The sequence below is a fragment of the Juglans regia genome, chromosome 12 (assembly GCF_001411555.2).
Source record: "Juglans regia cultivar Chandler chromosome 12, Walnut 2.0, whole genome shotgun sequence".
NCBI lineage: Eukaryota > Viridiplantae > Streptophyta > Magnoliopsida > Fagales > Juglandaceae > Juglans > Juglans regia.
Genome location: NC_049912.1, coordinates 28,423,329 through 28,440,818, shown reverse-complemented (window position 1 = coordinate 28,440,818; position 17,490 = coordinate 28,423,329). Strand labels below are relative to the sequence as shown.

Below are 17,490 nucleotides of genomic sequence, written 5' to 3'. Positions count from 1 at the left end.
TTAAGCAACTATTAGGCTGCATTTGGATATTGAACTGAGTTGAGTTGAGATGAGAAAATATTATTTTTTAATATTATTATTATTTTAGGATTTGAAAAAATTAAATTATTTATTATATTTTATATTAAAATTTAAAAAATTTATAATAATAAATTGAAATGAATTGAGATAAATTTAGAAAGCAAACAAAACTGCCGGAGAAAAAATCTTCAAGTTAGAGAATAAAGAAAACTAAAAGTCTAACATGAATTTTGAGAGGTATGGGCTTGTATATATAAAAGTTGCAGGTGGGTTATGGTGTGAAGCCCATTATTGGCAGACACTAAGAAGATCCATTAAATAAAAATATTAATGGGGCTGGGCTTACTTTACAGATTAATGCAACAGAGATTTTTTAATTTACTCTACCACTCTTAAAAGAATTATGGTTAAAAACTTTATGAATATTATTTTTATAAAATATAAATTAAGACAAAATTTTCGGGTTTATAAGTTTATTGGTGTGAAGATTTTGCTATAGATGGAGTGTAATGCTAAATAGAGTAGTAGAGTGTATAAATGTTGGGTAATTTTTTAAAAAAGAATTTAAATTTATTATTAAAAAATTAATTTTTTTATATATCTCTCATATTTATTTAATATTTTTAAAGAGATTATACTATATTTACATATTGTATGGCTATAAATATTATTTTTTATAGATAAAATATTTAACGCATCTGATTTGCATATCGCCACATTATTCGATATTAATAATATTTTTAAATTATCTAAATAAAAAATATTAGTTTTATATAATCCGAAAACATGTGAAACAACCAAACATTACTTTAGAGATTATTTAATTCTATAATGAATGATTATTAAGCAATAGAGATAGTAAAAACCAGATCAGACAGATAAATTTTGGTTGGATTATCAAAGAAATATGCTGGCACTCTATATGACTACAAATATTGCTTTCCCAAGTCAATACCGCATCCAACTTTGGAATTTGACCCATCCCAGATCATAAAACGCTAAGATAACAAGTCACTTTTTTGTGTTTCCAAATTTTGCTCGAGAAATTTTGCTAATGGAAGACCCAGAGAAAAATGTTCATGTTGTTGCTCAGAGACAGGAGAAAAACACAGGAAAAATGGGGTTCTGGGGATTGCTAACCAGTCCTATAGATTGGTTAAAAATGCTTTGTGAAGAGTTGCATTGGAGCTTTGTGTTGGGCGTGGTCATTGTGTATGGAATCAGTCAGGGTCTGGGTGTGGGACTGAGTAGAGTTAGTACACAGTATTACATGAAGGATGAGCAGAAAATGCAACCCTCCGAAGCTCAGGTGTATTTTGGGATGATTCAAATTCCTTGGGTTATTAAGCCTCTCTGGGGTCTCTTCACTGATACCGTTCCAATTCTAGGGTACCGGAGACGGCCGTATTTTTTTTCCGCAGGTATATGTTCCTTACCCATGTATGGTTTTTTTCACATACGGTGTAGTGCCGAGAACTACTTAATCAAGATGTGATTCCATCATGCTTTCCATTTTTTACTTATCCTCCATGCGTTTTGATAGGTTTTTTTTTTTTCTTGTTTTTTCGTTTTTGCTTATCCATGCTACAAATGTCATAGGGAAAACTTTTTTTTCAAGTGTCTCATTCTTGTTTCTTTGTATTTTATAGGAGGAAGGAAGAAACTTATCTAGTTTCCTTTATCTGTTTAAGAATGCTGAGAATGAACTAATCTTACATACTTGTCTTCGTTTTGGTAATTAATATCTAGGTCTTCATTACTAGTGCATTAAATAAGAAGAAGCACATTTCAATACCTTATTCACTCAGATGATACTGCCTTCCTTTTCCGTTGAGCACATGTTTAATCCTCTCTATATCTTTATTTTTCAAGTTGTAGAAATATCTGTGTTTCCTAATAGATATATGAATGTCGGTGTATCTTTCGTTAGCTTTCTGTTCTTGGCTTCTTTGGTGCATCCTCTGTTATGCCATCTAACTTCTCTCCATTGATGGGAACTTAGAAGGCTTTAAAAGAAACATTATCCTATAATTCCTTACATAGCTGCCAGGAGCTTCCAATAAACTACTTGTTGTTGTAGTTTGGATTTTTCTCTTTCTTTCATTCTTTTTCTTTCCTATCCATGCTGATTTACATTGAGCCCCATCAGGGTCAGGAATGTAGTAGCTCCAATTGTTAGAAATGAAACCTTGTTTGCTTTTATCTATTTTCCTTCTTTGGGGAATTTGGTATGAAGTTTGTCCTATACAATGGGAAAGAGGAGATGCAATATGAGGAATAAAGATATAGTTTGATGAAGCTAATTTACTTGGAAAACATTTTTTGATTGAAGAGGGGAAAACCATTGTGTTCGCTGCAAAATCTGCTGTATATGATAATAGGATAAAATGTATTTATTTTTCTAGATGTAGCTGCTGGAATTCCTTATGATATGCCAGAAAATTCATAGCCTTTTGTCCACTGACAACAATAAAATTCTTCTGCATAAATCCAGGGATGTTAAAATGGATGTGCATATTTTGGAATACAAAATTAGGTGGAAGAATCAATCCTGTGTTCCAGTGAAATGGTTTCCAGTGCAAGTATTTTGAAGCCACCCAGCTAAATATCAAATAAAATAAACTATTTGAGTGACTCATGAAAACAAATTTGCTGCATCAAGTTTGAAGGGAATAGCTTCAGAAAGTATGATCCTTGATCATGTCTGTAGCATTTTGCTCTTAGTTTCCACATCAAGTAATCATATTGTGCGCTTTCACATGCATTCTGACTTGGATATTTTTATTTATTTGCTTGCCATCTTAAGTCGCATTAGCTTTGATACAACGATTCTGAGTGTAATGCCTGCCTTTTTCATTTGTTTTTTCTACAGAAAGTTGAATTTTCATTAGTATTATGATTATTGGCAATTTCTATGCGTGATATGACTTGAAGATTTAAAAGACTAAGCGGTATGCATTACCCTTGAGTTCATGTTGAAAGAAGGGGAGATCTAAAGCTGAGGTTCATATCTGACTAAAGCCAAAAAAAGAAAAACCAGATAGATGGAGAATTTGGATGCCTTTGATTACCTAAGAGTTTTTCCCTTGATTAAGTCTGGTTTTGTGCTTAATTCTCCATGGTTGTGCTAGGCTGGATGCTTCTGTTTACTGGATTGTTACTCCCACAATTAATTTCAGGTTTTATTGGCATCAGCTCCATGCTTGTGCTATCACTACACAAGAGATTGCATCTTGCATTTGCGATGTTTTCTCTAATAGCAGGCAGTGCTGGAATAGCTATAGCAGATGTTACCATTGATGCTTGTGTGACGCAGAATAGTATAAGTCATCCCTCCCTTGCTGGTGACATGCAAAGCTTGTGTGGACTGAGCTCTTCCATTGGAGCACTGATAGGATTTTCACTCAGTGGCTTTTTTGTTCACCTAGTTGGGCCTAGGGTAAGCTTCTGTCCAACTTCTTTTGCTTTATTACTTTGACCATTTCATTTCTTTGGCTTTTCTTGCGACTGTCTCATATCCTTGTCCACACTTGGATTATTTCTTCTTCTTCTTTGCGGCTAAACAATGCAATAACCTTTAGTTATTCATCTTATTAATCAGATATTTGACAAGGGAGATATCTAGATAATTTCCAGGCTTAAAAAGTTCCAGTCCAAATGCTTAATAATATAAGGCATAATACATGTTGTATTTTCACATCTGCATCTTAGAAATTAGCATGTATAATAAGAATTCTTTTAGGACGTAAATTCTATATGGTCAATTTGATTATCCAATACTATAGGAGTAGATTTCTTTAGAGATTCGATAAAAACATTTTCTATTATATTTCAGAATCCCTTCTCAGGTAAAATTGGTTTCTCTTTCTTGACAGGGTGTTTTTGGGTTGCTGAGCATTCCGTCTGGACTGGTTGTTCTGGTCGGAATGCTGCTGAGGGAATCCCGTGTTCATAACTCTGGGTACAGGAGGGTAAGGTTACCTTACTTTTTTAGGTATCCCCTGTCATGCTTTCTTCTAAATTCACATAGACCTTTTAATTTAGGTAAGTGAGAAGCTAGTGGATGCTGGTAAGACTATGTGGACAACATTGAAAGTTCGGGAGGTGTGGAGGCCATGTTTATACATGTACTTATCACTTGCCTTGGCCCTGAATATCCATGAAGGAATGTTTTATTGGTATACAGAATCCAAGGGAGGCCCATCTTTCTCACAGGTTCCTGATTCTTCGCCTATTCTTTAAGCATTTAGATAAATTGTCTTCAGAAGTTCAAAACAGCTTATCAAAAAAAAAAAAAAATACAAAAAGAAGTTCAAAACTATCCATCTTCCAGCCATAAAATTTTATTCCATATATGATCATGACATTGCACGCAGTTTCAATTTGCATCTTCTGTATCTATTATGGAGAATATTAGCGCATAAGTCTTACTTGTGTTCCATTCAGAGCAGTATGTTCTATCTCAGTTATTTTTATTGCCATATGTATCCTGCACTTCTTGTCGTATTGCTAGCTTTTCAGTATATCGTTTATAAATCCACATTTTCAGACAAAAAAAAAAAAAAAACACTTAAAATTTGCAGACTTTTCTTGTTTTGTAATGTTAAACACTAGTTGTTTACTGATTTATGATAATCTAACAAATGGAAACTCATTATTCATATGCTTCATGCAGGAGGTTGTTGGATCCATATCCGCTATTGGTGCTGTTGGCTCACTCTTTGGGGTTCTTATCTACCAAAACCTTTTAAGAAACAAACCTTTTCGTGGCATACTTTTCTGGATTCAACTGCTATATGGTGCATCCGGATTACTAGATTTGGTGTTGGTTTTACGCATAAACTTGAAAATTGGTGTACCAGATTACTTCTTTGCGGTAATTGATGCAGCCATTTCTCAAATGATTGGGCGTATTAAATGGATGCCTCTACTTGTACTTAGTTCCAAGCTTTGTCCTGCTGGTATAGAAGGCACTTTCTTTGCTTTGCTTATGTCAATTGATCATGTCGGGTTGCTTACGTCATCTTCAGCAGGGGGCCTTTTACTCCACATTTTGAAGGTTACACGGACACAGTTTGACAACCTTTGGGCGACTATATTGATTCGGAGCTTGTTGCGAATAGTTCCAATTGGGTTCCTATTTTTAATACCCAAAAGTGATCCCAACTTGTCTATTCTTTCAACTGAGATGATGAGGACAAAAAAAGGTACCAGTGTCTTTGAACCTGAGACCGTTGAAATGGTCTCCCTTATCAATAGCTCTTGACCAGAATTGGGGATGTAATAAAATGCAGCTTGAAAGAAAACAAGCATGTTATAGGAAATTATGCTAACTGCATTGGAAATACTGCTGATTATCCACAACCTGGAAAAGGTTTGCCAAGCAATGTGATCGGAGATTCCTGCTGACAGTTCCTTGAAAATACTGACTCATTTCTCTAGAAAAAGTTGTTGAAGAGGGGGCCATTCTCTGATTCGGAAATCGTATGGACTGATTTATTTTCATCATACTGTCGGACTTAGATGACAGAGATGTAATTCGATCAGGATTCCACACTGCTCCAGACCTTGTAGGATGCCTCAGGGGTTGGGGTTGGGTGTCTTTTGAAGTCTTTTTTTTTTTTTTTGGTAAAAGCTTCCAAAGGCACCATTATTGGAAAGTGCTACGCATCCATGCATATGGTAATTTTGGTGGACTGTGATATGCAGGGCTCAGATCATAAGCCAATCCCAGTGACAATTCAGCTCTAGCTTTGGTATCAGCTTAAATCAGATTCTGTTTCTCTAATTATTTGCATCATTGGAAACAACAGTAGCTCCAAATTCAAGAAATTACTCCAATGGGCGAGGACGTTCATGTTTATTTTCTGTGAGTTTTCGAAATTCTTAGAGAACATCTTGTTCTACAAAATCGTTGATCTAATGTAGCACCACACCACATTGACGTGTAACCTCTTTTGAACTTCTTGAAGACAAAAAGCTTCTTTCAGTTTATTCAGAAGAAAAACAAAAATGATCCTTTTCAATATACTTTGAAATACCTGCACAAAGAGTTTTCTGCTGAAGCTCTGTAACCTCTGTTGTAAAAGAGTTGGGAAAGATTAAAATTTTGTGATGTTTCGAGAAACTCTAGGGTCAAAGAGTAGCTGTACTTTGAAAGTCTCTCAGCTTTGCGTTGTCTGCAGCAATAGACAGCATAAAATAGGTTGCTATATTCTACTGTTCACAAACCTTCAGCAAAAGCTTATATTGAAAGAAATTTTACAGTAATGAATATACCATTCAAACTCTTCTAGTTCTCCACATTTGGAAGTAACATTATTACACGTAAGAGAGTCTGAAAACCACGAATTTAGATGTTCACACCTTTCTCCATCGAATAACATAATTATTTATATATGTTATATATGATGCTGATGATGATGGCTCTTGATCTCTGCTTGTGTTGACATCAAGTCACCTTTATCATATTTTTCTGTTCATCTGAAACTGCAAGTTTCTCCTGCAAGTCCCAGCTTAGACTGTTTAGTATCGTATATAATCCTTTGGTTCTTCTGCTGATAATTCCCAACAATACCGATCTCATCTTCATTGGAGAGACTTGCAAGAGCCAAACAAACCTGAGACGCATCAGTTTTTACGAGATAAAAGATGCCAGTTACATCCACATTCAGCTCAGCATTACCCTCAAAGTGAAATTCTAGTGTAGGAATATCCACTTCCTCATATCCACTGAGGTTAAAGCAAGTATCCAAAATAGAAAATCCAGGTGCCGGAGGAAACCCAGAAAATTGTTTCAGAAACTCTGCTTTCACTGCCTTGTAAACTGACGGAGCAAGCCTTGTAATAATAGTCCCAGAATCGATCAAAACTCCACCCTTAGCAAAACTTGGAGCTTGTACAGCCACCCCACCAACACTTATGCCAGTGAGGTTGAGAAAATAAAAGTTGGACAGTTGCGGATTCGGAACCATTTTGGTGTACGAGAAGGGAGTGGAATTCTTGAATAATGAAGAATCCCCACCCATAACCAAAGAACCAGAAGCCCCGGCTTCAGTGGAAGGGAGACAGTAAGAGAAAACTCCCCCAAATAAGGCAGTACTTTGAGAGATCACTGAAACAGTACTCCTTCCCAGACCCATGAGGCCTGAAGCTCCCCCAAAAAGACCTTTGTTATCTCTACCACAGCCAAACAAAAAATCTTTCACCGGAGCTTTTCCAAGGCTAAGGTGCTCCCGCGCTAGCTCGCCCCTGGTGTAGGACCCATCTCCATAGTTAACGACATAGTTGCAGATCGGTTGTTTGGTCCCACATAAGGGTGAATTCCAAGACCCATATTGAAGAGAACGACAAGCTGATGTATTGCACAAAACTGATTGGTATGAATGGGATGCAGAAGGGTTGAAGAGAGATTGTTTCTGATTATAACATGATTTGCATGGCTGGCATTGAACCCACGTCAAATCGCTTCCAGTGTCTACAATCACTGTCATGTTTTGGCCTCCCAATTCGATGGTTACGATGTAGTTTAAAGTGTGAAGGTTTATACCAGAAGTTAATGGCATTCGAGCTTTCATCGCATCTTCGGCGCCGAATGCCATGTTTCCTATCCGGGACTGCAGTGACTGGACGTGAAAATTGTCCAATATTAGGCGTTTCTGCAGCTTCTTACTCCAGTCGACGATCTTTCCTGAGCAGTAGTCTCGGTGTTTCATTTCCAATACAGTTGCACCATTCTCCCTCCCTATTTCTCGGAAGAGATCAGAAAAACACAAGATATATATAATAATTGCAACTTTTTCTTTAACGAAAAAATAATTAATTAATGGGTTATATGAAAATTATTGTACTGATCGCGTGCATAAATCTCGCCCAATTTTCGAAGTCCACCCTTTGAGAAATATGCATGAGCTCATTATAAAGTCATTCGGTCAAATACTCTCTAAAATCGCTTTCTGTCAGCTACCAAGATAAGAACACAAAGATCAGTTCCAATATATGATGAATTTATATATATCGCGACTTATGAATATATAAGTCGGTTCAGTGCCTGTCAGTGACCCCACATCACATATGGTGCATGGTAGTACTACTGCTCCATTCACCCGATTAATCAACACCATTAATCTATACCTTGAAAAGAGAGATCAGGTGGGGGTAATGACACGAGTTTTTTTACCCTAAAGCAATGACAAGCTACTAGTCATGTAATTGAAATATGAGCTAGCCTTCTTGTAATTTCATAAAGCAATTGAAATATTAAGTGAAAAACTGAAGTAGAACAAAAAATAATAATTTCTAATGGCGGTATTCGTTTGTGACTTAGCTACGACACAAAAAAAAAAAAAAAAGGCACCCGTGATTCTAAATTTGACTTTAGGTTTATGCATGTAGATAAGAAGGCCGGAGGGATAAAAATAAAATGTAAATGATATTTATAATTTTAGGATGAGTAAGGTTCACATTTTTTATTTTTAAAAAATTTAGATAAATATAGAATTCATATGAAAATTTATTTTTTTAATAATATATAGATCTTATTTTTTTGAAGGTTGTGCACAAAATTTATGCTGAGAAATAATCTCACATTACTTGTGAATAAGGTCTTGGACATGTTTATAAGAAATGAATAATCATTAATTTCTTGTAGAACCAATAATTTTATGAGATGACTAAGTCATAAGTTTTTTCAATTTGCACATCTTAATTAAGACTTTATCTAACATTATTCATCAATAAGAAGACAAATATGGAAGAAAAAGAGAATGATATATCTAGGAAAATTTGATTATTCATCTCTACCGTTGAATTTAATTAAACTTGAGAATGTTAAGGATCGAACTGTTTCGTTCAGGCGGTGTCAGTGAAACTTTACAAAGGACCGAACTCTCAGTACTTTGCTTTACTTACTAAAAAAAGCTTCCGTGAAACTTGTCGAAGGACAGTTATAGCGAGTTAATAATTTCTTTTCGAAGACAATACCGACCATTGTATTTAAGCATCTTTCCTAAAGCATAAAAGCAGTCAAGTAAAGAGAAAGCAATCGATGATAACAGCTGATCATCCAAAAATGGAGATAAATAGAATAAAGTACTTCTGAAAGATAATGGCCATTGGCCGACACTAGATTATAAGCAGTTTATGAGTTTTACTTCTAAATATTCTCTGATTTGCCAAAACCTAAAACTCACTTGATTTCCCGGAGAGGCAACTTAGTGAATGGCCACTTGGCTGAATATTCCATTGAAGTCTTTGCAGGCTGAAGGCCTTCTTCTCTCCATAACAATGAACCCCATTTGCAATGCTGAGGTAAAGAAGAATAAGAGAAAACATCAATGGAAAAAGAGGCGTCGCATCCACCATCATAACGGAAAGTAGTGCAGAAAGATAGCAAATATGTTTGGAGCTAGAGAAAAAAGAAAAAGAAAAGAAAGAAGGGCATGAAGAACAATAAGAGGGCAGCTAGAGAAAGAAAGAAATGAGGGAAGAAGTGGTGGGTGGACTGATTCTTGGGAGTTGGAGTTTGGCTTGAGAACAAAAGGGGAAGGGCTGGCTTTAGGACCCACTGGTGCATGAGAAAATTATTGGGGTTTCACGTGCACGTATTGGGAGAGGAAGATCACCAAGCACAGAGAGAGAGAGAGAGAGAGAGAGAGAGAGAGAATATTAATGGGTTGCTGTGTTTTTAGGGTACGTAAGAATGACAACTTGTTATCAGAACAAATTTCATTGGTTTAGTGAGCTTTTTGATCAGGAATCAACTGTCATATATGGTACCAGAGAGAGGCATGCATTTTTGTGTCCCATACTGTCTCCTATGATGGGAGTTGCCGCACGTGAAATGCAGACGACTTCCATATGTATTAGGTTTCGTCAATTTCCTTCAAATATTTTGTACATGGCATGCTTATTTGAGGGAAGAATAAAAGAATTGATATTAGGGTTTTTGTAATCTTGTGTGTATACACGAGTGTAATAGTGTCTATATATACACACATACACTCGAAGCTTTCTGGTGTTCTATACATATATGTGCTGGCAAAACAACCATCACGTCACTACAAGGAATTTCCGGTGTCTATGTTATCGGCGATTGTTTATGCATCGGTAAAATTATATTTTTGCTGGTGCTTAATGTTTACGGTGTTAAATAATTGAATTTTTCAACGTTTATATTATTACGCCGATAATAATATATAACTTTTGCGATGTTTATAAAAATGCCAACAATTGATGAAGTTTACACTAGCAAATTATTGAATTTTTCAACATTTTTATTGTTGAGCTGGAAATGGAAATAGTATGTAGCTTTTGTGGCATTTAACAAAATGCCGGCACTTGTTCAATTTTATTGAATCTTCCGGCATTATCAATGTACCAATCGAAGCTTGTCACGGGACTAGATAGCAGGAGTGCATGTCATGTCTTTTACCTGAAGCTGCAAGAAGTCATCACATTTAGTCGACGACGACGACTCCTCATGCAGTGTGTGTGTGTATATATATATAAAGTTATTGAGACAACATCGAAGCAACAAATATTACTATTATTTTCACGTGCTCTCTCTAACTATTCACGCAAATGATCATTGATATGATTATAGAGTACTGATCGATCATGATATATACAACTTTTTATTATATTGATCATTAGGGATCGAATTGGTTTGGATCCATTTCAACTAATGTTCAATACAAGTCATCACTAATGTTGAATACATTTCAACCCATCACAAAATTATACACAACTACAAAAATCAGCCCATCACAAAAATATTTGAGAGATGGCATTATTTGTGAATGTGCTCATATAGAAAGGGCATTATCTGAATCTTGCAATTATTTGAGAAATTGATGCAGGAAAAGTACAATAGAATAAAAATAAGCTTTGGTCAATTGTACAGTAGACAGTCATATATGACCCACAACACCAACACATGTAGTTAAAAGTCATATATTTTTTCATTTGGATAATCCAGTAATTTTATGTAAAATAAGTCAAACTTTACATTTCACGACGATAATCCATTGTCGGTGCTCTAACAAGTCATCCTAGATGGTTCACGAGCGGCTAACTCATGAAGGGACTGTAGAAATGAATCGTAGGCCCTTTTAACGTAGAGCTAAGGGCTGGGTTTCCAGGATTGCCCAATAGCTTGGGTTCGATTGATGCTATGAATAATATCTTTATTTATGTCATTGGGATACTGAGGCCCAGTAATTCAGAAAAATGGTCGGAGTCGTTCATTTCATTTCCTTCCATGGTTTTCGCCAAGCAGAACCAGGAAGGCGAATGCAAGTATTTTTCGCCTCTATATCTTTCCAAGTATTTTTCTTGACGGTGCTCGTACAGAGAAAACATGAAGGCGAATGCAACGTCGTCGTTTGTGAAATCATCAGCAGAACCAGAACTAGAGGAAGAAGTCAGTGTCTCCTCCACTTCCATCTCAGCCCTTGAGGCACTTTCCGTACATCTGATATCTGTGCTGGGCCTGGTTCTAGCCCTTCTGCTGGCCCACACTTTCTTCTCCGTCAACCTCGTCTCTCACCCCTCTCCCACTCTCCTTCTCGTCTCTGTAAAACCTCTATCTGATTATGTTTTTTTTTTCAAATTTTTTTTCTTTTGTCTAGTTTTTTTAATTTAATTATTTTCAGATCATTGAGTGCCCAATTGTGATTCTTCTCTACAGTCGTTACCGGAAGAATCGTGATGAATGCACGGTAAAATCCACATTTGCTGTCTCATCTGTTTGTTTGCCGAGAAAGTGTGGGAATTATTTTATTTTTTGAGTGTTATGTTATTTATATAATTTTGATTTCCAGGAATTGAAAAACCTGGGTCAATTGGACCAAATGGATGTGCTAGGTTCAGTTCAGTGGATTTATTCATATCTTGAATCGATTTTTTCCTCTCTATTTTCTCAGCGACCAACATTTTTTTTGGCTTTATGATATCTTGGATTTATATTGTGGTGTTTTTTTTTTTTTTTTTTAATATTTCACTTACGAATTCTCTTTTTCAGTACTTGAAGGCCGTGGGACAGGGGCTACTAGGACTTCCTGTCGGTTAGCCTTTTTTTCCCTGATATGTCTTTAAGTCTTGAAATTTAAGTTTTGATAGATATGTAAATTTTTCTTTGTTTCTCTTCATTAATACTGAATCGTAAATGGCATAGTATAAGTGATCCATAGGTTTGCTTGTCATGTGTGTGATTAAATTACTAAGTAAATATCCTTTAATTCATGTAAAGCCTAGGCTATCGAAATCAAAAGTTTGCAAGTAGCCTGGATATCCCAGGTAATGTATGCCAGCCTATAGCTCATATCGTTATCCTGGAAAATGGCTGGCCATGGGTTTTACTTGGTCATGCTCTTGAGTCATGTCATGGCCTTCATTCAGTTTAAGAGGTTGTGCATTATCTTTAATATTTTATCCACTTCGGTGCAGGCTCATTAGACATTTAAATTTTAAGCTCATGTTAAACTTGCCTAGATGTGGCACCATTCGTGATGACATTGCAAGGGAAAAAGGAGAGAAGGAAATGTTATTACTTGTGTTTCTGCTTTATAGGGGCTCTAGTTAAAGCGATGGGAAATGTTTCTGCTTTGCAGGGGCTCTGGTTAATGCTTTGGGGGCTATTGCATTGGGCGCACCTGTTGGCACTCAGTATGTGATTAAGGGCCGAATAGACTTTGTTTTTATCAGTATAACTCTGAAAATAGAAGTTACTTATAAAATAAAAAAATTTGAAAATTGAAGTCACATTTGAGGTTGGATGGAAATGATTTCACACCCTTATATTTCTTTCTGAAACAAGACTTCTTTTTCATCATCGTCACTATCCGGTTTCTGTTTTTGGAGTTTTTTTTCTCTTCTTCTAGACTTTTTAATGAAAATGCAATGAAAACCAGTAGCTTTGGATATTCCAAACTTCAAAGCTATGTTGTGACCGTGCAACCTCAACTGTGAGTCATGTTTTCAGAATTATGAAGATTTGAATATATCTAAATGCCCCCTCTATCAAACCCTATTTCAAATTTGATAAACTATGGTTGACCATTCTTAATGGTTTGTTATCCAATATTTGTTTGTATTGCAAGAAAGTGTTGATTTTGTGACTCTTGTTGGACGCAGATACTTTTTAAAGACCATTAACTGGTCTCTGATGATGTCATTGTTCACTGTGAGTATGAAATATGCTTCCCTGCTTTACAGTTTCAATGTTGTAACATTTTAGAGTATTTGGATTGGAATTCCTTGACCTTTTTGTTAAAACTAAATATATTTGTTCTACTATTTGATGTATCTGATTATTATCCTTTTCTTCGATGTAAACGATAAACGATTTTAGTAATATATGTAACACCCCCTTCCCGTAGGCTGGGTGTGTCACGTATTTTTCATGAAAATAAACCCGGCAAACGATTCTCTAATTTCATAATTGAAAAATAAACTGAAGTAATTTATTATGAAATAAAAGGTCTAATAAAATTGTCTTTCCAAAACATTAAAGGAATAAACTGAATAAATTCATGATCTAAAAGACATTTTTTTTTTAGAAAGTCTGAACAAAAACTAAAATGCTCCTTCTACTCCTGGCCTGCCTGCTCGTAATCATTATCTTCACCTGGGTGGTTAAAAACATAAAAATAAACTAAAATGAGTCGATGACTCAGTAAGAAATCTATCACAATGAAAACGTAATAAACATAAGATTTTCATAAGAACTTTCATGCTGAGCTTAAAATTCATGACTATTCATGCTAATGCTTATGCTATGTATGACTGAATTATCTGAACTAACTGACTGATTTATCTTACTTATCTGACTGGCCAACACACTTAACCCTGTGTGTAAGGTTGTGCACCAGCCCCACATCTCGCTGCAGCAAGGGGAACTGCTGATAGTATTCTAGCATACTATGGTGGACCACGACTGAGTTCGTGGCTTGCACACCACCCTGAAACTGAACTGCATTGGTACCATGCATCTGAATGGCCATCTTATTAACTGATCTGAACTTATCTTACACTTGAAATTAAGATGGCTTACGTGTCTTATACACATGAGATGCATGACATATTACATACATAAATCATAATTTCTGAATTTAAACGTGATGCGGAATGACATGATCGTATGCTATGCTGGATGACATGCTTGCATATGATATGAGCGGTTCATAAATAATGGCTATCAAAGAACTGGCTTGAATAATACATACATATAAGCTAACTGTGATGATCCTAATTTTATGATCAAATTTACTTACCTCGATGCGTTTCTTCTTGAATAATACTTCATAACTTGAGACCTATATTCAATAAATAACTATCATTAAATTGTTTGGAAATACATAAATAAATACTAATATCTTACTTAGCTAAATTTGGAATTCTAAAAGATACTCAAACAAATATTTGTTTAACACTAAAATCGATAATTCATAGTATTTAAATTACTTAAAATACTAATTTATAATTTAGTAGAAATACTCGAACTATTTTAAAATAATTCACAAAACTTAAATTCTTAAACTAAGTTTCATTTCTCAACGCAATTATTAAATCTTATAAGAAACTTAATAAATTCCATTAAATTCTTAACATATGAATTTTATTAAAATCTTACTAAATTGACAAAGGAAATATTAACTCAAATATTAGACTTAAAATTATACTTTAAAACATATTTCCAATTCTTTAAACATTTTTATTAAAAAGAACCTTTAACTAAATATATTTATTTAATAAACTCAACTAGTAATATTAAACTCAATATAAATCACTAAAACAATTATTGAAATAAAATAAGATCAAGTCTAACTTAAAATATAAGTTCAATTAAACATCATTATAATTTGTAAAAAGGTTAAAAACTCTGGCCCATAAATATAATACTGCAAGAGCCCAATCAACAGAACAGGCTCATCACACATACGCACAAGGGCTTAGGGCCCAACGGCCCCATAAGACCCACGGATTCTTTCAAGAATCCGAAAACATGTCTAAAATGAAAAGGAAAACAGAGAGTTGAGAGAGAAAGAGTCTGCGATGGAGGAGCTCACCGAGGGAGAGGGGCTAACTCGACGGCGGTTCTGGTGGCTGGGAGTGGTCGGCGGCGCAACTAGGGGTTCCTATGGTGGTGCGGCACCGAGTGAGAGAAAGAGAGAGAGAGTTTAGAGAGAGGAACTACTAGACCGAAACCAAAAGAGAGAGAAAGAGAGTTGTGGCGTCTGAGGCCTTATCGGAGAAATGAGTGGCTCGACGGGGGTTGAGGGTCGGCGGCTTCTGCGTCGTCGAGGAGAGGTTCGGCGCCTCTTGAGGTGGCTACCGAGGAGGAGAGGCGATGGCACTGGTTCGGCAACAGGGGTTTTTCGCAGCTCACAGGTTTGTCTTCTCATGTACGGGTAAGCACGTTTTATAATGGTAGATGATAGAGAACTAGAGAAACCCTAGTAGAGCATAGACGTGCACGTGCAAGAGAGTGGAGACGTGCATGTATAGAAGATACTCGACAACAGAGTTGGATTTTCTACTAGGATGCTAGCGAAAATCACTCGGGTTTGGTGGTTTGAAGTTTTCAAACAGAGGCTAACAATGCGATGAGGTTCGGTGATTAGAAGAAAAATTAAACTTTAAATTTCAAAACGAAACCGTAGTAAACATAATCTGATATACTTTAGAAATCCTTATTAAAACAAAACTCTAACAAATCATAAATAGCAACTATAATAGAAAATATAAAGATAAATTAAAAATAAATTCTGATAAAACTATACCCATAAAATATAAATTCTAAAATAAAAGTTTACTAGGAAAAAAAATTACTAACATACCCTAAAACCAAAACTGGTATGTCACAATATAAGACTATTTATGCTACAAATTGCTTTTTTCCTCAGCTTACTCCTTGTCTTCCAGTTCTCCTAGGGCTTAAATATTTCATTTTAATCATGCTTTGCCTCTTATATATTCAATACATTTTGTCTTTTGGCAGATTGTGCCTGCAGTTTCTGTATTTGGTTCATCGTGGAAGGATTGGCAACGCATATTTGCAAACACAAAGTTAGTTTCCAATCACTAGTTTTTTGGCTGTTAAAGTTGGCCAACGGCTTATGTTTTTGCTTTATCACTAACGGGGATGGATATTTGTCGATGGAAACTAGTATTCTGTTAGTTATCCATTGGGTCAATTTCATTGATTTATGTGCTGACGCAATATCTAAAATATTCTCTTGTAGGCCAATTGGATCTTTAGGTTTTATAATTTACCTACCGGCACATGGAGCCATCATTGGAGCTTGGCTTGGGGCTTTGCCAATGCCGCTTGATTGGGAAAGATCGTGGCAGGTAGTACATCCATCCTTTTTTATTCCTAGTTTACTACTTCAAGCATTTACAGGTTGATAGTTGATTAGTGTTAGCGATCATCACTCTTTAGACCACTGTGTCCGACTTAACTGCAGATATGAAAGTGATCAGTTCTGATTGAGAAAAGGGCCAAAGAATCTAACTATTTATTCTTAGGATTAGGCTAGTGCCCTTGCACCAGTTTGGCATTGATCTTGGTGCTTTTTGTGAACTTTGCACAGCGAATTTTACACAATGGATTGATTCATGAGTCCAGATAAGGGTGAGATAATCAATTAGCCATGGCAAAAAACCTGGTATTTGTGCTAATCCTTGAAATAGTTTGAAGACAGCAATTCGTAGGCAAATATATCACTTCCTCGAGCGATGACTTCATGGAATGGATCATGAGGTTGAGATGCTTTTGGAACTTGCTTCTTCAATTTATTTGTATCAAGTAACTTTAAAATCTTGGTCTGCAATATAGAGCATTAAATTGTTGTGACACTGTTTATGTGGTTTATTGTTTGGATTATCCTTTGTCGATTAGTATATTTTAAAGGTTTGATAGATGTTTACTCTCAACTTGTATGTTCTCAAACCGAATAGTTTAGTTGGAGTTGCTCCATTTATTTGTGGTGGTGTTATATCTTTTTATTGAGGTTTGAAATATTTATATGTCGTGATGTAGGAATGGCCTATTTGTGTGAGTTATGGAGCGATGGCTGGGTACCTAGTTGCCATGGTGGCCTCATCTAGCCTTATCCTCGCACGTGCCAGATTTCAGCATGTCAAAGTCAACCGAGACTAACGAGCAACTCTTCCTTCGATTATTTCTACCTTGAAAAACAAACAATCAAACAAACAAAGTAACTGGATGCATTTCTGGACATGGCCTTTGACCGGAAACTCCACTCAAAACTTATCTGCTTTTAATTAAAACTGAACAAACCACAAACGTCGTCCTATTAGGACGGGATGCAACCTAAGACTAGGTTTTTTTGGGTCGTTAGGGTGTGTGCTTAAATTCGTTATCAGCCCATTCCACGTGGATTAGACCATCATATAGAAATATAAAAATAAAATGCAAAATAATGATAGGCGGGGCCCACGTGG

At 35.7% G+C, this 17,490-nt stretch overlaps 3 protein-coding genes across 4 annotated transcripts; 2 read left to right on the top strand and 1 right to left on the bottom strand.

Moving 5' to 3' along the window:
• Positions 1 to 963: 963 nt before the first annotated feature.
• On the top strand, positions 964 to 5,521 carry LOC109004300 (probable folate-biopterin transporter 3). The gene is made up of 5 exons (XM_018982816.2): positions 964 to 1,442; positions 3,201 to 3,460; positions 3,897 to 3,992; positions 4,066 to 4,236; positions 4,697 to 5,521. The coding sequence occupies exons 1-5, from the start codon at positions 1,076 to 1,078 to the stop codon at positions 5,285 to 5,287; spliced, it is 1,485 nt and encodes a 494-aa protein (XP_018838361.2). The 5' UTR covers positions 964 to 1,075; the 3' UTR covers positions 5,288 to 5,521.
• Positions 5,522 to 5,633: 112 nt separating this feature from the next.
• On the bottom strand, positions 5,634 to 9,547 carry LOC109010997 (aspartyl protease family protein At5g10770-like). The gene is made up of 2 exons (XM_035683553.1): positions 9,213 to 9,547; positions 5,634 to 7,765 (listed from the first exon to the last, which is right to left on the bottom strand). Exons 1-2 carry the CDS (start codon positions 9,385 to 9,387, stop codon positions 6,501 to 6,503), a joined length of 1,440 nt encoding a protein of 479 aa, XP_035539446.1. The 5' UTR covers positions 9,388 to 9,547; the 3' UTR covers positions 5,634 to 6,500.
• A 1,632-nt stretch (positions 9,548 to 11,179) lies between these two features.
• Positions 11,180 to 17,363, top strand: LOC109010983 (phosphatidylinositol-glycan biosynthesis class F protein-like). Of its 2 annotated transcripts, none has more exons than XM_018991976.2 (8): positions 11,180 to 11,596; positions 11,676 to 11,741; positions 12,044 to 12,086; positions 12,633 to 12,687; positions 13,156 to 13,204; positions 16,022 to 16,089; positions 16,266 to 16,374; positions 16,617 to 16,881. In XM_018991976.2, the coding sequence occupies exons 1-8, from the start codon at positions 11,381 to 11,383 to the stop codon at positions 16,653 to 16,655; spliced, it is 645 nt and encodes a 214-aa protein (XP_018847521.1). In that variant the 5' UTR covers positions 11,180 to 11,380; the 3' UTR covers positions 16,656 to 16,881. The 2 variants fall into 2 exon arrangements, with proteins under 2 accessions (XP_018847521.1, XP_018847520.1); XM_018991975.2 differs by lacking the exon at positions 16,617 to 16,881 and adding an exon at positions 17,066 to 17,363 and having other exon boundaries at positions 11,184 to 11,596.
• Positions 17,364 to 17,490: the final 127 nt, after the last annotated feature.